Source organism: Balaenoptera ricei, chromosome 1 (genome assembly GCF_028023285.1).
Source record: "Balaenoptera ricei isolate mBalRic1 chromosome 1, mBalRic1.hap2, whole genome shotgun sequence".
NCBI classification, from domain to species: domain Eukaryota; kingdom Metazoa; phylum Chordata; class Mammalia; order Artiodactyla; family Balaenopteridae; genus Balaenoptera; species Balaenoptera ricei.
The window spans coordinates 174,325,307-174,346,719 of record NC_082639.1 but is presented as its reverse complement, the minus strand read 5'-3'; the positions used below and the strand labels follow the sequence as shown (position 1 = coordinate 174,346,719).

Below are 21,413 nucleotides of genomic sequence, written 5' to 3'. Positions count from 1 at the left end.
AACTATATTTCAACTTTAAAAAAGAAAAAAGTTGACATGCCAACTTGCAATTCTGTGAGGGGTACATAACTTTTATTTTTTTGGGGACGCTCAAGCAAAAAAATCCTTGAAGACCATTTTGTTATCTGGTGGAATCTGTGTCCACCATATGAGGCAGGTGGTATATTATTATCTCCAATTTACAACTGGAGGCAGAAGGTCAGAGGAGTTTAATGATTTGCTAAAAGTCACAGACTAGAGATGGCATAGTTCCAGTTTTAACCGGGTCTTGCCAGACTCCAAGCTCAGGGTGCCTTTACCACACCACCGTTCTTCTCCCCTTCTGAAAGTATCCTAAATCCTTGCTACTCAAAGTGTGGTCCGTGGACCAGCAGCCTAGGCATCCTGAAGCTTGTTAGGAATGCAGAACCTCAGGCTCCAGCCCAACCTCCTGAACCAGAATCTGCATTTCAACGAGATCTGTGTGAGTTACAAGCCTATTAGGGTTTGACAAGCTCTTCCCTGCTCCCTCCCCCTCTGTTTCTGCCCAGCTTTGGCCCACAGACCACTTACTGGTCTTCTGGGAGAGTCAGGTCCCAGCAGCACAGCTGTTCCCTCTTGACCCCATCACTCAGTGTGTTGATGAAGAAAGTAACCCCACTGCTCTCTGTGACCCTTCCAGGGTGTTTGGTCTTGACATCCAGGGCAGGGATTGTGGTAACGAGGCTGCTCAGTGGTTCACCAACTTCTTGAAAACAGAAGCTTTCAGGCTGGTTCAGTTTGAAAAGAACATGAAGGGAAGACCATCGAGCAAAATTTTCCCTTCTGTTGTCCAGAATTACCAGGTGAGCTTGCAGAGAGCTGCCCTTCACTTCTGGCTTCCTTCTGGGCCCACAAAGAGCCTCTTTTGGGGCCTCAGTTAGGAAAGTGCAGTGATGGTCCAGGGGAGTGGTACTGAGCGTGATCCCTGGGCAGGTGTCAGGGATGGAGAGGGAAGTGGGTGAGAGCCTGGTGGGCTCTCCAGGATACGTGGAGGATGGAATATGGGAGGAGCTGTGGAGAGAGAAGTCAGGGGTGACTCCCGGGCAGATGGGGACTCAGGAGAGGATGGGCTGGGAGGCAAAAGTGAAGTTTGATTGGGACTAAATTCAGGTTTCCTAAAAGCACAGAAGCAGACTTTCTCCAAGTCCTCCCTTCGCAGCCAGTGGGGTGTGGTTGTTTCCAGGGCTGAGAAGTCACCTCCTCCTGTGTCAGCTACAGCCCCCAAACCAAAGCCTTTCATTCTGCCGTGAGATGAGATTCAAAATGCACCTCGGGGAGTCTCTCCTCATGATCCTTGGACGAAAATTTCCTTGAATGCAGGGGTTTTTATCTGCTGTGTTCAGTGCTATTTCCCCACCTAGAACAGTGCCTAATATACAGTTGGTGCTTAATAAATGCATGTGAGTGAACGGTGTTGATGAAGGAAATCATGGCTAGAGTATAGCTGATTGGCAGGAGACCCTTGCCCTGTCCGGTGATGTTGGTGATGTGGCAAGGGGCTCACTGCTGGGCGCCTGAGGGAAGAACAAGAGATGTGGCTGGAGGGTAACATTGGACCTGAGTCTGGCTGCTGCCTTCAGTGTGTGGATGAGGAGCCCCACCTGCGTCCAGGGTGGGCAGGAACCCTGACCTGGCCGTTTCCAAGCCCTCAGTGTCACCTATCCTTCCTGAGCACCACTCTCCCCTTCTGCGCTCAGGTGGTTTTGCTTCTGGGTTTTGCTCAGTTGTGCAGTTGGTCTGAGCCATTCCACGGGCAGCGAGGCATGATGGTGCTGTGTCCTTGTCACAGGTGGCCTACCCGGACTGCGGCCCCATTATGATCCTCTCAGAAGCCTCCCTGGAAGATCTGAATACCAGGCTGGAGAAGAAAGTGAAAATGGACAATTTCAGGCCAAATATCGTGGTGGCAGGCAGCAATGCTTTTGAGGAGGTAAGTGGTTTGCTGCTTTTATGCTTGATGCCCAGATGTGCTCCTTAGGCAGTGCCAAGTCAGACCCTCCGAGGTTGGCAGCTGGGGAGGCTCTCCTCCTCCAAGGATCACCTTCGCCTTGTGTGGAGTTGTTCACTTATTACTGCTGTCATCACCTCGCTGGCCTCAGGGGGCTGCTGTTCACTCTCTTCAGTGCTCAGGCCCCAAAGCAAGCAATGGCAACTCCACATTGGAGCAAGTCTGGGACAAGGTTAGAATGTCTAATCATAGCTCAGAGATAACTAATGGGAAAAAAAAAAGATGAAGAGAACAGCCATCTCTCCCTTTCCTATAGCATCCAGGGGTGCTCAAAGATTTGAGGCTTCTGGAAGCCCCAGACCCCAAAGTGGAGGCCAGGAGGATATAGGAGATCTGCCTGTGAACCAGGACCTGGGGACATTCCATGCTTGGCCTGATTTCTCTCCCAGAGGACCCATATACTCCCCTAAGTAGTTGAAACTAGAAATTTCCACCCTCCAAAGACTCAGCCCCTTGTAGCCGTAAAAGGACAGCCACATCAGAACCCAGTTGTAACCTGCGATCTGTACAAGAAATACATATAGCTGGGTGTTGCTCTGTAATAAGAAGGACCAGGAATCATATTAAACATTGGGAGTCAGCTCAACTTTGTAAGCACTGGAAATAACAACAAATACCATTTGCTGGGTGTTTACTGGGTGTCAGGCACAGAACCAATGAATGGCTTCATGCAAATTATTTAATTCGATCCTTAGGATCAAAGCCTACAGTCTGTGAAGTCTGTACTATTTTCTCCTTTTTAATAAGGAAACAGAAGCTTGCAGGTGTTACACAGCTTGTCAGGCGTGGAAGTGGTGGCTTTGGATTAGAACCCAAGACTTGCAACTCCAGCTTCTGAGGAGCGGAGGTCATGGTTCCAGTCTAGAGATTCCAAGTAGTTAACTCTGAGGGGAGAGGCTCTTGAATACCTTATCAATTCTTTGCTCCCTTGGGTGAACACACTTTTTTTTGTGTGAGTGAAATGTGCCCCTATGTGCTGGTAAAGGTTGCCTTTTAGGGTAAACCTTTGCATGGAGGCTAGTATAAATCCGTGCACATGGAGGTACTTCATATTACTTGATAATGAAAAAAATAGCAATGTATACAGAAGTTGTCTACTTGTTGATATTATCCTGTTGTTTGTTATCTAATTTCTTTAATTTCTCTCTACATTTAAAAAAAATGTTTCTTAATTGATCATCTCTCATGGGCCAGGCACTGTGGTCCATAATAAGGGCCCTGGATATAGAGATAAAAAGATACAGATCCTGCCCTTCAGAATTTCCCAACAGGAGAAGAATGGCCAGGAGGCAATGACAGCCCAGCGTGAGGAGTACTTTAATGCACATGCTTAGCAGGTGCCAAGGATGCTTAGAAGTAGGGATGCCTAAATCTGCCTGGAGAAGGGGGGTGTGGGGTCAGAGAGGGGTCAAATCAAGCTACCCAGAAGCCATGCTGTGTAGTTGTGTGTGCTGACGAGGGGGAGTGAGGGTCATGGTGGGTAAAGGAGGCCACCAGTTGGGAGGCCTAAAAGCACGACAGGCCATTACATTAAGGGTGCCTGGGAGCATTTCAGAATCATAGGGACACTGGGGGTAAAGGAGAAGTGGCAGAAGGAGGGTGGACCTGGAGCTGCCTGAAGGCCAGCATGCCGGGGAGTTTGGATTTTATACTGTGGTAATGATTTTGAATGAGGAACTAATTATTGTTTGCATTCATCCAAGAAATATTGCCGAATTGCATGGTATTATGATTTGCACGGTATGACTCTGGCCACTCTCTAGAAAGTGCATGGAAAGTTAGGGAAACTGAGGCAGAAATATCAGTGCCATGCTTCATCCCCAGAGGGAGATTAGCAGGACTTACCTGAAACCTGCATCAGAATCGTGATATGCCTGTGACTGTGTCGGCAGCACCATCCCAGGTGAATCTTGGGCAAACAGTGCCTGAGGAAGCGTTGATTTAGGAGAGGTGAGGGGGCAAGGGTTACGGAGGGGGTGGGAGAAAAAGGGGTGCTGACATTCTCAGACCATCAGCTCCTTGAGGGAAGAGACTTGATTTCTCCCTAGGAATAATCTATATTTGGTGTGACCTGAAGTGGATAAAATTTGAGGGTGCTCTTTAAGAAAAGAAAATATCAAAACCAAAATTAAGTGCAGGGTCTCGAAAGGGTCTGGGGCTTGAGGCTCAAGCCTCATTAGCGAAATTCCCAGTAAACCCACCTATTTCTCCCCTGTTCTCCTTTCCCATGCTGATGAACAGAGGGTACAGAAGTATGGACTCATTAGACACTTGTTAAACACCGAATGAAATTAGACTCAGTGTTAATAATGCAAGTTACTAAAGACTGATTAGAAATTAGTCCAGGAAGCAAAAATTCTTGCACAGGACTCCTGTAACTGGCCCATTCTTTTCTGAGAAACTTTCTTTTAGGGAATACAATTTTTCTTGATTTGTCTCCCCTGAAGATAATAATTTTAGTTTAAGATCTTGAACCAGAGGAATAAGAAGAAAAGATAATCCCATTCCTGGCTAAAGAATTTTTGCTTTTCTGTAACTTGTCAACTAAGAATTTTTGCTCACCTCTAACTTGTTAAACTGAACCTAAGGCTGATGTAAACCTAACCGTATTCTCTTAGGCAATTTGAGCGGGTGGAGTCTTTTTTTTTTTTTAATGTTAAGTGACCTTGTTCTCCCAAATCCGTTTGTTTAGTCCCGCATTGTGATGGATGGGCTTACAGAAATAGTGCATAAGGTAGAATACTCTTATTTGAATAGAAGAGTCCTCTGGAAATGCACATTAAAAACACTTTACTATAAAATGATGCTAATGTTGCTGATTTATTCTCCCTTAACTTAAGAAGACAAAGCGTTAAGGGCCTGATGAGTTAACCTGTCTACCTGGCACCATCACACAACTATAACCCTTCCAATTAGTGGGATTCTGTTAAATATTAATGTAAAATGATAATGCAGGTAAATATTTCATAGACCAACTAATAATAAAAAATATAGCAAACCTAAGCATGGTACAAAAATTCAGGCCATTATCTATTGCAGAATCATAGAGTGATAAGAGGATGCATTGTGCAACATTTACTCTTTGTGACCCAAAGCACTTTGTACTTTTACCGTGTAACTCAGAATAGTAAGCAGATTTTAAAAAGCGGCTTCCTTTGGTCCAGTGTAGTGTGTTTGAATTCTGGGAACGTAGAGCAATCAAGTTTGAAAGTAATAAGATTGACCAATGCTTCTTATCTCTAGTTGACCATTTCCCATATACACCCTGCCCTCACACGTGTAGCCTCCCCCATTATCAACATCACTCACTAGAGAGATACATTTTTTTTTTTTTTTTTTACCAAGGATGGACCTATACTGACATCATAATCACCCAAAGTCCATAGTTGACCTTAGGGTTTACTCTCGGTGTTGTACGCATGTGGTGGTCTGCAGGGGCTTCCCTCATCCCTTTATGGCATGCCTTTCAAGTAAGGGGTCCCTGTTCTCATCTGGGGAGCTTTTCTGACATCCCCACTTTGATAGGAACCTCAAGCAAGGACCTCAGGTAAATTAGTCCTGATTTAGAAAAGCTAACATGATGAGCACATGGGAGACAGGAGTCCTGGGTGGAGGGACTGTATTACTATACAGTCACATTCCTGAAGAATTTGCCAATGGAGTTAGTGCCTTTACTTAAGGAGATCTCCTTATACATTTGCTTTTTTTGTTTCCATCTCAGTAACTCGAAATATTTGCCACAGAGACTTTTAGGGGCTGAGAAAGAGAGAACAGAAGCATGTGAAGCCAAACCCTAGAGAACTTCGGCCCCTCTCGTATCAAGGACAAACTGGAGGACGCTTCTTGGGGCTTCTGTACAGCCTCACAGAGCCCTTTCCATCACTGCACCCACGCAGTAAATGAAACACCCCTGAAAGCCCGCAGCAGGAAGACAAGTGGACTTAGAGTGGGAGGGAATGCGTAGAGATCAGCTTGGGCTGTGGTTCCCACACTGGAACAATCCCCATCCCGGGTCCCAGCTGCAGTCTGAGCAGAGGAGCTTTGTAAAGCCCCCTGGTGACTCTGGCTTGAGCCAGGGCAGAGACCCTCTGGCCTGGGGTTTTCCTTGGGAGCAAGGTGCTAATCAGCAGGAGCTGCACGTGGCTGGAGACCAGGAGGGCCACATGGTCCTTCTGTCTCTGTGAGCTTGACCTTAACCTGCTTGAGCATCATTTTCTGATCTTAAAGTGGACAAGTTTTACTAAAGGATTTTAAAGGTTCTTTGCAGCCCTAGAGTTGTACAATTCCTGTTGCTTTTTTCTTCTCTCTGTTAATGTGTGAGTGTGAGTGTGTGTGTGTGTGTGTGTGTGTGTGTGTGGTCAAAAAGGTACTTTACCACAAAGGTCTCTCAGACCCCCTCTCTGACATGACCTCTTTTGTTGGCTTTTTTTTATTGAAGTATAATTGATTTACACTGTTGTGTTAGTTTCTGGTGTACAGCAAAGTGACTCAGTTATACACACATATATGTATATATATATTCTTTTTCATGTTCTTTTCCATTATAGTTTATTATAAGATATTGAATATAGTCCCCTGTGCTCTACAGTAGGACCTTGTTGTTTATCTATTTTATACATAGTGGTGTGTATCTGTTAATCCCAAATTCCTAATTTATCCCTCCCTCCCTTTCCCCTTTGGTAATCATAAGTTTGTTTTCTATGTCTGTGAGTTTATTTCTGTTTCGTAAATAAGTCCATTTGTATCATATTTTAGATTCCACATTTAAGTGATATCATATGATATTTGTCTTTCTCTGTCTGACTTACTTCACTTAAGTATGATAATCTCTAGGTCCATGCATGTTGTTGCAAATGGCATTATTTCATTTGTTTTCATGGCTGAGTAATATTCCATTGCATATATGTATCACATCTTCTTTATCCATTCATCTGTCAATGGACACTTAGGTTGTTTCCATGTCTTGGCTACTGTGAATAGTGCTGCAATGAACATTGGGGTACATGTATCTTTTCTAATTAGAGTTTTTCTGGATATATGTTAGTTGGCTTTTTTAAAAACAAACACTAATGTTGCACATACTATATTCCAACTTTTAAAGAAAAGTAAGTTAACAAACACGTTTTAATCTTCCTAACAATTGCATGAGGTCTATTTCTCAAGACTCGCCTCACTGTGATTTTTCTTGTTTATCCGTGGTCCTGAATGCACAAGCCCTTGAGTATGTAAGATCTTGTTGAACTGAATTCAACAAGGGGCAGGGATTTGACCATTGAATTTTGTTCATCATATCTTACCCACCTCTAAGTATGTTATTTTTCAGATCAAGGAGGAAATAAAAGCCTTCGATGACAATAGTACATGGGTATTCCCTTTGAGCAGGTATGATCGCACAGACATACACATTTGAACATCACAAGTAAGGAGTGGCCATGTGCTTTACAAAACAACCCTAGAGATGAGCCCATCGAAGACAGATGTTGAAGCAGAGAAGGTATTGTAGAGGCGGGTAGGAGTCATCGGATGGACCCACCCCCTCATACACCCAACCCTTTCCCTCCATGTCCTCCTGAAGGCTGAGATTCACACACCTGGACCCAGATGCTGAAGAGCAGCCGAGGCTGCTGCCCTTGGGAATCAGGGCTGGCGGCTGCCTCTCCCAGACTCTGCTGTTGGTGGGTGTGGGACTCCCAGCATCTCAGTCAGAAGCTGAACCCCAAGGGGAGACTAGGATCTCGTACTGTCCATGAAGCACTGGAATCCTCAGGACCCTAACCTCCCTGAGAGGAGCCTGGCGTGTGGATGGGACACAAGCAGCCACAACAGCCCCGCAAAGTATCCCTCCGTGAATACACATCAGAGAGAGAGAAAGAGCCACATCTCAAGGTCTCTCCTTTCCTTTTTTGTAGCCTGTTACTGGTGTTCCGAAAAGTAGGTGACCCCTCCAGGGAACGGAAGCTAGCTTTGCTGGCTTTATCCAGCTTTGGGAAGTCCTTCCCTCCTGCCTGGATTTTCCAAGTCCAAGTGCCTCCAAAGAGCAACTTCCTCCTGGCACATTTATTATGCATTTAGGTTAACAGAAATGAAATCTCCTGTAATTCTGTAGGAGCATACACCAGCCGCTGTGAGGATGAAGTGATTTACTTCTTTGCACGGGGTTGCTCAAACACGGGGTCAGGAGAAAGCCTTGAGGGCATCTGGAACCAGGGCTGCAGAGAAGTAGAAAGCTTCTTGATGATTTAATTCAAGAATCTTTTTAAGATACAGTTAATTTTTTTCTGATTATAAAAGTAATTTTTTAAAGTACCACATCCTCTGTATACAGTTAGAAAAATACAGAAAAATTTAAAGGAGTAAAACTCCCTCACCATCCTACTGTCAAAAAGTAGCCAGCAATAACATTTTATTGTGTTTCCAATATTGTTTGTATGATATTGTATAGATCATTTTGAATTCCACCATTTTCACTTCATGGCATGTGGCAAACACATCTCTTATCTTTACAAATTCCTCATCAGCAAAGTTTTCATAGTTCCATATTAGTGCATCACAGAACTATGCAATAACTTATTTAGCCATTCCTGTATCATCGGGCATTTAGGCTATTTTCCATTTCCCCTTACATGGATAATGAACAGCTCTGTAAAACAGTCTCTGTCTACATTTCTAAATTTACTCTTCAGAAATGCTGAATCAGCACTTTAAAGGCGCTCCATATACATTGCCAAATTGCTTTGCAGAAACCCTGCACCAATCTATATTCCCACAAGCTCAGTGGAAGTATGCCCTTTTTCTTGTACTCCTGCCAGCATTGATGCCTATAATCTTGACTTATCTGGTAAGTGAAAAGTCACGTCTCATGTAAGTTGGTGATTCTCAGTGTATCGCATCCAGTGTTAGTCAGTCTGTGAAGGAAGTTTGACCATGAGGTCGAGTTTTACTTCGGCTAAGGAAACATTTCCTGCAAGTTCATATCATAACCAAGATTCTGGAACATTCCTGTTGGCAACAAACATTTATGGAGGGCTTCCTGGGTGCTAATCTCTGAGATGGATGCTAAAATTACCAAAGTGACCTCACTGTGTCTGCCTACAAGGGTCTCAGGATGAAGCAGGATGTAGGAGAAGGGCTGTGGTACTGGGAACATAACCATGTTATGTTTCTCTGGAGCCCAGAGAGAGGAGCATGCAGTTCAAGGTATGTGTGTGTATAGGGATCTCGTTGTAGGAAGAATGCCATGGGGTTTCTTTATAGGGAGATTCGAACAGGACATTAAAGAATATCATTTTGCTTGTGTACCTTAAAAATAGAGAAGCAGATTTTGGTTTGAGACAGCTTAACTGTGCGGTGTAATGGGAAATATCTATTTGGTCTTTGTCCCCTATTCCTGTCACAGCTCCTAAAACCCTTGGAATTTCCTGACTGACAAGGGTGATAGAAACGTTTTTTGTTAATAACAAGCCCCTTTCAATCACACCTAAGTTTATGGTAATGAGGTGAGTGTCAGGATGGGTGAGGCAGGTCGATAGCTTCAGGAGGGAGCTTGGTCACCAGAAAGACCAAGACATGATTACAGTGTGGAACTTTCAGCCCCACCCCAGACTTCCAGGGAGCGGAGAGGGGCTGGAGGTTGAGTTTAATGATTTAATCAATCATGCCTAAGTAATGAAACCACCATAAAACACCTAAACGATGGGGTTTGGAGAGCTCCCTGATTGGTGACACATCAGGGTGCTGGGAGGGCGGTGCATTTGGGGATGGCACAGAAGCTCTGCCTGTGCCCTTCCCCCATACCTTGCCCTGTGCATCTCTTCCATTTGACTGTTCCTGAATTGTATTCTTTATAATAAACTGGTAATTGTAAAGCACTTTCCTGAATTCTGTGAGCTCTTCTAGCAAAATATGGAACCTCAGAGGGGGTCATGGGAACCCTTGATTTATAGCTGGGTGGTCAGAAGTATGGGAGACTTGAGACTTGCAGCTGGCGTCTGAAGTGGGGCAGTCTTGTGGGACTGAGCCCTGAACCCATGGGGTCTGTGCTAACTCAGAGCAGTTAGTACCAGAATTGAGTTAAATTGTTGGACAGCAGTTGGTGTCAAAGAATTGCAGAATTGGTGTTGGATAAGACACCATGTATTTGTTGTCAGAAAGAACCTGAGAAACTTTCTAGACTAAAATGATTTTTTTAAATGTGTTGTTGGGATTATAATGCTTCGTATAAAAAGTAAAATGAAAAAAATAAAAGAAACATTTATTATAAAAAGCAAATAATACTATTTAAACTTGAGGAGCCTTCCAAATATATTGCTATAAATATATACACACAGGTATTCATACAGATTTTTTTTACATAGATGGAATCATCCTACATGTAGTATATATATCTAGGTGTGCTTTTTTCCCTCAGCAACATCTTGAACATTATTCAGCGTTAATAAATGTAGATTCACACCCTCCTTTCTAATGCCCAAACAGTAAGTCTGCATGCATATAGCCAGCCTCTAGTAGGTGACTTTCTGAGCCTATGGTAATCTTGTCCAGTCATTGATACCAAGCCAGAAAATTACTTAAAGATTTCTAGACAAAAAAATTTTTTTTAATTTACTTATTCATTCCTTCGAATTATCCTAACATAGCTTAAAACTTCTTCTAACAATTGTGTGTATGGCACAGTATACTGGCTACTGATGAGTAGCCATTAAAGAATCAGGGGTAGCGGAAGGAAAGCACCATTCATGTATCTGAGATTTGGGAGGGGAAGGGCTCAGGTGGTAGTAGGCGAGCAGGGCCTGAGGTGTAGGTGCCCAAAGGCTCTGTAGCTGTTGGTCTGATTAGAATTGCTGATCTGATCTGTGCTCTTCAGAAGAATTCCTTTGTAGACCACGGAACAGCAGACCCACTCAGGCTTTTGCCCTCTGTCTTTCCTTCTTACTTTCAAATGTCTTGTCTTTCTATGGTTAGTTGGTTATTCAAGAGCTTACCTGGGCCTACATTCTCACCTGGCACTCTCCTCTCTCTCTCTCTATATATATATATATATCCATAGAGAAAGATGGAATATATAGATATATATCTATTTCCTCTCTACAAATATATGTATATATCCATGTATACATGTGTATGTGTATGTATAGCCACAAGTATATATGTATATAATCATAAAACATATATATAGAGAGAACCATAACATATATAGAGAATGATGGATAAATATTCTCTCTATATAGCTATTACCTCTCTCTAAATATATGTATATAGCTGTGTGTGTATAGCCATATGGAGAGAGAGAGAGAGAGATTAATCTCCTGGCGTACCTTTAGTGTTTTTCTGGGCACATGCCCGTATGCACTCCAGTGAAGGTCTCCAATAAACAGACCTCCTCCCCTGTGCTGTTCTGTGTGTTCCTCACCAACCACTCCAAGCCCTTCTTTTATGTCTTTCTCTGGATGCTTCTTGTGATAGGAAACCATGTAGTCTTAATTTAGTGTTTACATAATGCCTGCAAATTAATAGTAAATTCTCAGGATTCTTCCACAAGCTGAGCCCTTTATGTATAGTACTTTCCCCTTTCTCCCTGCTTTCTTTCTTCCTTTCCTTTCTTCTTCCATCTCAAAAACTCCATGGTTTTTTCTGTGTTCGTTCTAAATGGCCTGGATTTTGCCAGACTGCAGAGAGGCTGCTTACCAGCAGGGGGAGCTGTAAACTCTTGGAGCTGTTTCTGTGCTTAGGGAAGACACCTCGGGTGCCTAGTAGAACGTAACGGAAAATTTAATTTCCTATACTATTTAATTTAAATTTATTTTTTCAATAATTTAAAATGTATTATTATTTTCTCTAATAACATAATTAATAATTTCATTTAAATTAATTTGCTTAGTGCATTTTTTTTTTTTACTGCAAATAAGGCTTTACACAAAAATGCTGACAATCAGATCAGGATGGGTGATGTTATCATATAAACTGATTAATATTTTAGGAGGTAATTAGAACTGGCATTTGGGGGGCTTCATACAATTCATATGAAAACGGGTAATTTGTTATTCTAAACTGGGTACTTCAGTTGTGTAATAGCGTTGAGCAGATTAAATGTCTTGTTAAAGTAGGAAACCTAACTGAACTTTTCAGACTTCCTGCTTTATATCACACTCACGAGGCCGACTTTCCACAGATAACGTTGTTTTGAAATATGAGATTGCTCAGCCCTTGTAAAAAGAAATTGAACGTTAGCGGGGGTGGGGGGCTACTTGGAAAGCTGACGGGGGGGCGAGGTTCGGCCCGGGCTGCCTGATGGGCTCACGTTCCTGTGGCCGCAGCGCCCCCGTGTGGCGAAGTGCGTCCAGCCTTTTTAGCCGCTTCCAGGCCAGGGTACCACAAGACCCATCACTTCCCGAGGCAGGAGCTGTTATTACTGGTCATATTCCACCTTCCTCCAGGAGGTTAGCTAGGCACTACGGGTGTCCTGCAGTTTTGCGTTTGAACATTGCTTGTAAAAAGTCCTGGCTAGGCTATAGAGATTCCATTTTACGTAATGTGGGTTTGCCTTTTACAACAGTTGCATAGTTCACCCCTCAACGGGTTGTTTGGAACGCGGAGTTTATTTCCGCACAGAAACAGTTTCATAAATGATGGTTGGGAACCCAGGGCATTCACAGAGGCCTCCTTACTTCAGTCATATCCCGCAGGAGATTTCTGAGTTGGGAAGACCCAGTTAGGTACTGGACTTCCTTTGGTGCCTTGGCTGAATCACCCCTATAGGCCCTGGGGGGTTAGTGTATCCCTGAAGGAGGACCCTAGCATGATTGGCGCCTGGTCATCAGTGGTGAGGGGGAAATGTTACATGAGAGGCCCCACGCCCTGATCTGCCCTGCTTCTGGCGGGGACAGACTGCTCTCCTCTGCTGTCCCTGGGGGAGTGAGCCCAGCGGGTGAGAGGACTAGATGCCTCATTGCCTCACTTGGAGGCTGATTTCTCACCAAATCCGTTAGACCCACGGTCTCCGAAAACCTCACGTGGGTTGAGATCAGGAAACAATTTTTCAAGGGTCATTTTTTTTTTTGCATCTAGTTATAAGTACTGTTGGTTTTTGGAGCCTGGAGTGAAGCCCCATTCCCCGATGCCTCCCGCCTCTCCTCTGGCGGCCTGGACAAAGGATTGTCCTGTGAAATTCAAGCTTTGCAGATAGATGGCTTTCCTGTTAGCAAGAGAGACCTGTAACATACCCTCCTCGTATATATATGTATATGTATGTGTATATATGTATATGTATGTGTATATATGTATATATAATGTAATCTGTATAACCTCCATATATGTGTGTATATATGTATGTATGTATGTGTGTGTGTAGATAGATATATAGATAGGTAGAGTTAGAAGCTGGGTGTTTAAAAGTCCTGCTTCAGAATCAGAAAGGTTTTCAAACCTAGCTGCTGCAACCCTGAGAAAAGTTTTTAATCTCTCTTTGCCTCCTTATCTTTGTGTAAAAATGAGACCATAAGAGTACCTCCCTCAAAGTCGTGAGGTTTGATAGAAGCCCTGAGGCAGATGTTGGCAGGACCTACCACGGTTCAAGGGTGGGAAAGCAAAGCAGGGCCGGCGGCCGTGACTGGCCAGAGCCGGGGGCAGGCTGCCGCTCTGCGGAGGTGGAGGTGCTGGATGGATGAGTCTCAGAACTGACTTTTCTTGGGTCATGTCCCACTCATCAAAGAACCATCAGATTGTAACTTGGCTTCCATTGTAGCTTAGCAAAAGGAAAGAGTGGGCAGTCTTGCAAGCTTTCCGCTTCTCATTATATATCATTACCTTGACCTGGAGTTGTTTACGGTCCTCATGGCAAACTACCCCCTAGAGAAGATCTATTTTTGCTGTGCTGAAAGGGGCAGGCTCCTGAGACCAAGTCAAGGGCTAGATCCTGGTCTCACCAACACACTGCCTCCATTTAAGTCCTTTTGGGGGAATACTTCGTGGCATCCTCTTGCACTGCTTTCTTCTGCTAGCTTCATAGGACCAGCCAAAGAATAAACTGCTATAAAGACTGTTGAAGCCTTAATTCAAAAAATACCTTTTCCTTTTCTCCTAGGACACCTGGGGTGAACTCCTCATTGGCGACGTAGAAATGAAAAAGGTCTTGGCTTGTCCCAGGTAAGGACTCTCTGGGGCGCGGCATGCTCAATGGTTCTTAACTGTCCCCTAACCCTTTGTTATTGTGTGACAGGTGCATTATGACCACGGTGGACCCAGATACCGGAGTGATCAACAGGAAGGAGCCACTGGAAACCCTGAAAAGGTAGAACATCCACGTGTCCAGTGTATTTTTATATTATCCCCATCCTTTGAACTGCTTATGGCCATAGGTGCTCTGTCTGGGCAACTTTCTGCTCTCTGCTCGTTTTGTGTCTGTTGTTTAATGTACGTGAGTACTTGTGGCTTTCTCTTTTTTTTTCTAGATGGATCTTCGAGTGCTTTGGACAAATTTTTAATTGTATAATCCTACATTTTGCAATTTTTGTCTCTCTCACATCAATTTTTAATAACCTTTACATGTGTATTTCCAAATTAAGACCTCGAGTCATTTTATTTTTATTGCAACTCACATTTATTTGATAGAATCAATAGCAAGAATATGAGAATTGTTGAGGAAGCCTGGAGTTCAGGGCAGGTCCATTTTGAGATTGTACGGGCATTTATTTCCATGAGTTGTGAAGCTGGAAGTACACATGCAAACAAAGTATTTATTTTAAGTAACACGTACAAGTTTCTTCTTTTGGGCTCAAAACGAAGCCATAGAAAAGCTGTTTAGACTCTCAGGATACTTCTAGAAAAACCAGGATTATTTGCAGTTTGACTAATTGCCAAGACTTCTCTGTCCACATTTTAGAAAAGGCTTGCTGCTTATTTATACAGAACCTGAGAATGAACGCTTGAATTCCACTGAGAGCACTTAGATTATTTCCTCTGTGTGCCTAAGGGTGAATTTTTGCTTCTTTCAGCTACCGCCTGTGTGATCCTTCCGAGAAGCCAATTTACCAGTCATCCCCACTTTTTGGGATGTATTATTCGGTGGAAAAAATTGGAAGCCTGAAAGTTGGTGACCCCGTGTACCAGATGGTACAGTGACAGATCCACTAGGTAAAGGGCAATCTTTGCTTCTGGAATGCAGTGCCTTGAAGCCATGGCCACAATTTCTTGTGTTAAGATGCTTTTACGTTTTGCTACTTTAACTCTTGGGAGAATGAACAGTTTGTGCTCTGATCTTTGGAGCTGGAAAATGCCCTTTATTTTTATTCCCCGCAGCAATCAGTATTCTTGCAGCCTCCTCCACCTCACTTTCCCATCCAATTATAAAATGTGGATGCAGGAGCCCCAGCAGAAAGACAGGTTTGGGTCCCAGTTCATTAGGGAATATCATGAAGGAATAAGAAAGTGAAGGTGAGCGGTTCTGGAGAGTTCTGTATTTATTTTTTGTGTCTGTGATAGAAAAGTGAAGGGGAAATGTATAGACTATTCAAAGTCAACTTGGGGGAAATATGTTAAATCAAATGCTTGTTATCAAATGTATTTTTAAAATATGATTTAAAGTGTTAAAAAAATCGGTGCAACAAGGTCCCTGGATTCTGAATCTTAAGGAAGAAAACAGTGTTCTCACGTTGAGTTCATTGGGCCAAATAAAATTCAGACTCCTGGAGCGTAATGCCTACCCCCCAAATTATAGGAATGAGAAAGTCAATCAGAAGACCTCAAATTGAAGATTATAAGTAACTCTTCTCATAAAATCCATAACCCCGATCTTAAAGTCCCTTCATCTCCAAAACTCTTGACCATTCTTCTCTTTAATTCCGACCTGGCTTTCACACCTTCTTGCCTGACCATCCTTCAGGACAACGTGGCACAGTGGTTTAGACAGTCGCGATCGATCCTTAGGCAGACTTGGGTTTATAATCCTAGCAGTTCCCTTTCCTAACTCTGTTGAGTTATTTAATCCCTCTGTCCCTCTAAGCCTCAGTACTCTTACCTGCAAAGTGGGATTAAAAATAGTACTCACCAAAACAACCAAATACAAGTTATTCTGAGGGTTAATTCATATGAAGTTGTAGCATTGCATGGAAAGTGGTCCATACATATTAGCTACGATCTTTATTGTCATCTTTGCAACAAGTACTCCATGTAGGGCCCAGTCTCAGGTGCCATAGTGAATAGAAAGATGAGACAGGCTGGGCAAAAAAGAAAGAAACTTCTCCTGGCTATGGTCAGGCATGTACATAACCATATTACATCTTTCATATTACATCATACATACATGTTACATATTAGATATTTCATCAGTCTGAGGATGCCTATTTTCCCCACGTCTTAAAACCTCTGAAATCAGAAAGCTTCTTATAACATTTCAGGGTGTCTTCTAGAAAAACCTTGGTGTGCACAGAATAATGTATCTTAGGGTTGAGGTATCTTGGATTTGCTGAAATACAGTAAATGCTGGAGAAAAAAATTGTGAAAGTCCCAAGTGCCTACTATTTCTAAAAGCATCTGGGGAAAACGGACCCAAGCCTGAGTCATCTAGCTTGAGTGGAACTGATCCTGTGTCCCTGCTGGTCAGGCCACCGTTCACAAGACCTGGATGGGTACCTGAGCCAATATCTTTCACATGTTGTCTGCATTTGAAGGACCCAATGGCCTCTGAGGTACCTTAACAGTTAGCGGTCCTCTGTATTGCTCAGTCTCAAACCTCCTCAAAATCAGATCCTGTTGTGTTGCAGTGGACGGAGGTGAGGAACACCTGTGTTTCACTCACATTCAGCCGTTTCCAATCGTCTTAGCTCCCAAAGCCCTTGTGTTAGAAAGCCTAAGATAATGTGTTATCTTTTGTAGTCCTTCTAGGGTCTCTGTGAGATAGATGTGATAATCAGCATTTTCAGGGGCAAGAAACAAAGTCTCAGATAGGTCAGCTGACCAAAAGGAGGCTTGAAGCCTATTATAGGTTCTTGAAAGTTAGTTTGCCGGTAAAGGTCACTGTGGAAACTGTGTAAGTCCCAATCATGATCAAAACGGTGCTTTTGGAAGATCGTCCTGAGAGCCATGTGTGGAATGGACAGGAGACAGGTGAGAGGGGAGGGGAAAGGCCAGGCAGGGGTGACAGCATGTGATTTAAATGGGGTGGAGATCACGGGCGTGGAGAGGCAGGGTGGCGTGCCCAGATGCTCAGCACGACGTGGGTGCTATTTGCCCTTTGGTCCTAAGCTCCTTTTCAGCTCTTTTAAATCACTTTTCAGCTTTTTTTATCACCACTCCCCTGCCAAACCCTGAGCGCTTCCTGATGGCTCTCTCCTGCTTCTCTGCTCTGAACTTTCTTCTACCCCATGAGCGCCCTGAGTGCCAGCCCCTCAGAGTCCCATCCGGGGAATGTGGTCATCCCTGCTGCCCACCCCCGCAGGGCACCGAGAGGTTTCCTCTCTGGTGGGCATTTCTGTTGGGCTTTACAAATAACAACGTTGCTCCCCTACTTTGATTGTGAGCCTACCGTAGTTTCTGATTCTGGAGGGTCTCCTTTATCCAACAGGTTGATTAAAGCCATTAAGAAAAATAGCTGTTAATACTTGCACCAGGGTTACTTGAGTTGTTTTTTAAATCCATTTAAAATATAATTATACAAAAGTTTATCTGTTCCGTTATAAATGCAATTCATATTCATCACAGCAAATTTAGAAGACACCAGAAATGTAGAAGAAAAAATCACCCATTGTTACCACTTGTAAATTTTATTTTGGTTTGTTTTTTGTCTGTTTAAGGTAGCCCTGATCTATAGTATATCATGATCTGTATGATTATATATCATATATAATGCAGATATATATTATATATAATTTATATATATACAAATACGTATCTGTCGACTGAAGAAAAATACACAACCTAAAAGTTGTGAGTTAAGTCTTATTGGGGGATTTTACTGAGGTTATAGCCTGGGAGACAGCCTCTGAGCTAGCTCTGAGGAACTGCTCTGAAGAGATCAGGGAGAAGCCAGAATATATATGAGTATTTTGCTGGGAAAAAAAAAAAATGTAGTCGAACTTCAAAAGATGACTGCTCATCACAAAGAGTACACATCTCAAGTTAATGATTTGAGTGCTTTTCTGCCTGTGGGAAGGTGCAAGAGTCTGGGCTCATTGAAATTATTCCTTAGTTATGCACCTTAATGCTCTAGGGCCAGTATTCAAAGCACAGAACGCTTTCTGTTTTTCTCCATCCTGAATTCTCCTCAGGGCACACCTTCCTTGGGCTTCTGCAGCTGCTGATGGCTTGATCCTCGTAGAACCAGAATGGTGGGCAACATTTTTTGTTTACTGGAAGGGCAGGCAACATTCCCTGCCCACATATCATATGATATATGTACACACACATATATATGTATATCTATGAACTATGAGCTTATGAATATGTATCTATGAATTACAAACTAGGTATCATAAGCACTTTCATAGTCCTCCAACCTATTAAAATGTCATTTTTTTAAAAATAAATTTATTTATTTATTTATTTATTTATTAATTTGGCTGCGTTGGGTCTTCATTGCTGCGCGTGGGCTTTCTCTAGTTGCGGCGAGCGGGGGCTACTCTTCTTTGTGGTGCGCAGGCTTCTCATTGCGGTGGCTTCCCTTGTGGTGGAGCACGGGCTCTAGGCGTGCGGGCTTCAGTAGTTGTGGCACGTGGGCTCGGTAGTTGTGGCTCACGGGCTCTAGAGCGCAGGCTCAGTAGTTGCGGTGCGCGGGCTTAGCTGCTCCGCGGCATGTGGGATCTTCCTGGACCAGGGCTCGAACCCGTGTCCCCTGCATTGGCAGGCGGATTCTTAACCACTGCGCCACCAGGGAAGTCCTAAAATGTCATTTTTGACGGCTTTGTAACATTACGTGACACTGTTTAAACACCATTTTACAGTATTTGATACTCGAACTATATCCAATTTTGTTATCAGTAATATTGTAGTATATGCCGTTATATGCAGAGCATTTTAAAATTGTTTTTCTATAAGGTAGGTTTCTAAAGGTGGAATTATTGCCTCGTGGGGTGTAGGCATATTTTTTAGCATCTTGACCAATTGCTTTCCAAAGGGTTCTTCCCATCTGCACCCTGACCTGTCATATGAGAGAGAGATCCCTGGCTCTGGGCTTTGCCGAGGTAATTTGGTACAGGACATAGTTTATATTTTGTGCATTTTAACCTCAATAAGTGACTGGTTTGTGCATGTTTGAGTTATTTATGACTGGTAAGAGAAACAGCCAGATAAGTAGAGATTCTTACAATTTTTTCAGGTTTCAGCATCCCGGAGGCACTGATCCAGATTTTAATGACCACAGCAGCACCACCTGGGCAAATTCTTATTACCCAGCCTGTGACCATCTTTATCGTAGAAATGAATCTCTTTTTGGAGTTAACGGATGCTCTGAGTTAATGCAAGGAAAGTATGAGAGGTGATTTGGGAATAAGAACATATGTAGATTTTAGATAATGAAGACTTTTAAAATAAATAAAACTGCCGATAAAATTAATGTTATGGTAGCTACTGCACGTCTCCAATCCCTGACATTAATATTGATGAATAAAGAAAGTCTAAAGGACAAAATAATGCCATTTGCAGCAACATGGATACAACTAGAGATCATTATATGAAGTGAAGTAAGTCAGAAAGAGATAGACAAATACCATATGATATCACTTATATGTGTAATCTAAAATATGGCACAAATGAACCTATTTACAAAACAGAAACAGACTCACAGACATAGAGAACAGACTTATGGTTGCCAAGGGGGAGGGGGTAGGGAGAGGGATGGACTGGGAGTTTGGGGTTGGTAGATACAAACTGTTACATTTAGAATGGATAAACAAGGTCTTAATGTATAGCATAAGGAACTGTATTCAATATCCTGTGATAAACCATAATGGAAAATAATATAAAAAGAGACTGTAAAAAAAAAGTTTAAAGAATCAGCTAAAAAGCTACACAATTTTTTTGAATGTTTATATTTTATTACCCATCATTCTGTGTTTTAGGAGACATGAGAAACAACAGGTTTCCTAATATACCTTTACATGTTAACATACAAATTCCTATTAGTGACATGTTAACACACAGATTCTTACTGATTGGTTTTTACATCGCTATTGAGTCCTGTTGACTTTTTGCTTGTGTGGTTTTGACCCCACCATTATGGAATTGGGTTTTATTTGAGAATGGAAATTATTCTGTAGACTTTGCTTCTATATTTGATTATGCCTCTATTAAGCCAGGTAAAAGTAATTGTAACTGACAGATACACCAAGTATGAATTCCAAGTACGATAAAGAAGAGAATGGGATTTGAAAGAGAATGAAATTTTGACAGTAGGAGTAGGAGGATGGAATCACGAACCTATTCTTTTAGATGCCAGTGATTTTTGAACTATTGGTATGAATAGAACAAGAATTCTCACTGATGTAATATGAGAATGAATGAACTCACTTATAATTTTGTGGTTTCTTTAATATTAATAAATGTGATTCTCAATTGTACTTTTTCTTTGGTATTTCTGAGTCTGCTTCCAGGGCTTTTCTCATTTTGTATTAAAGCTTCAGTCACTGTCATTCGTTGTTCTTTACCCTTTCTGATAGACTAGCAGAGATGCAGTAGGACTCCACAGATGTTACCTCCTGTCATTGGTGGGGTAGGGCCATCATAACCTACACAGATAGCCCGTCTGAGGCGTGATGGCCAGTGACGGCCCAGGGACTGCCTGGTGCCCTGTGAGGAACAGCTGTTGCTTCCTTCTCCACTCTCCTTTGCTGGGGTCTGGGACTGAAATTCACCTCCACTGCCAGTACCCTGTGAGGTAAAAGTGTTAACTTAGCTATATCCCTGGGTGAAGTTTGGAAATGATGAAATTGAAAAATCATGCTCACTTTAAAGTCAACCGTTAAAGTAGAGAAGCAACTTTTTTTCCTGTTAAATTTCCGAAGAGAAATCAGGGAGGGAAGTAAACAGAAGTAAACAAAATTTAGTGCCCCTGAGCTGCCCTTTCTGTGGAGCATATGGAGCTCAAGTCCTGGCCGTCCTGTGCTGTGTTGCTGTTCACTCTGTCCCCCCAACCTGCCCCCCGCCACCCCGCCACTGCTTCCCCTCCGCCCCCCCATGGTGCACATCACCACCAGTCAACCTTTCTTCTGGGGAAGCTAGATTCATGCAAGGCCCTTCTTCCTCCAGCTCATTCCTGGAAGAGGCCAGATCACTGAAGAGCCCTAACGCCTGAAGCAGTACTGGCCTCTGTGCTCTGAACTCAGTTCCTGGATTTCACAGGAGTGGGGAGGGAGGGCATACCTGGGGTGGGAGGAGGAAAGAAAGGACAGATATACTC

General features: G+C 43.0%; 1 protein-coding gene across 1 annotated transcript in view; it reads left to right on the top strand.

Moving 5' to 3' along the window:
- Positions 1–20,523, top strand: part of LOC132354057 (mitochondrial amidoxime reducing component 2) — a 34,004-nt gene extending 13,481 nt beyond the window's left edge. The window contains exons 3-8 of the mRNA XM_059905647.1: positions 662–824; positions 1,811–1,951; positions 14,109–14,170; positions 14,244–14,315; positions 15,019–15,157; positions 19,335–20,523. Of these exons, the coding sequence (XP_059761630.1) occupies positions 662–824; positions 1,811–1,951; positions 14,109–14,170; positions 14,244–14,315; positions 15,019–15,145 (565 nt within the window). The 3' untranslated portion in view covers positions 15,146–15,157; positions 19,335–20,523. The remainder of the gene's footprint in view (positions 1–661; positions 825–1,810; positions 1,952–14,108; positions 14,171–14,243; positions 14,316–15,018; positions 15,158–19,334) is intronic.
- The last annotated feature ends 890 nt before the right edge of the window (positions 20,524–21,413 follow it).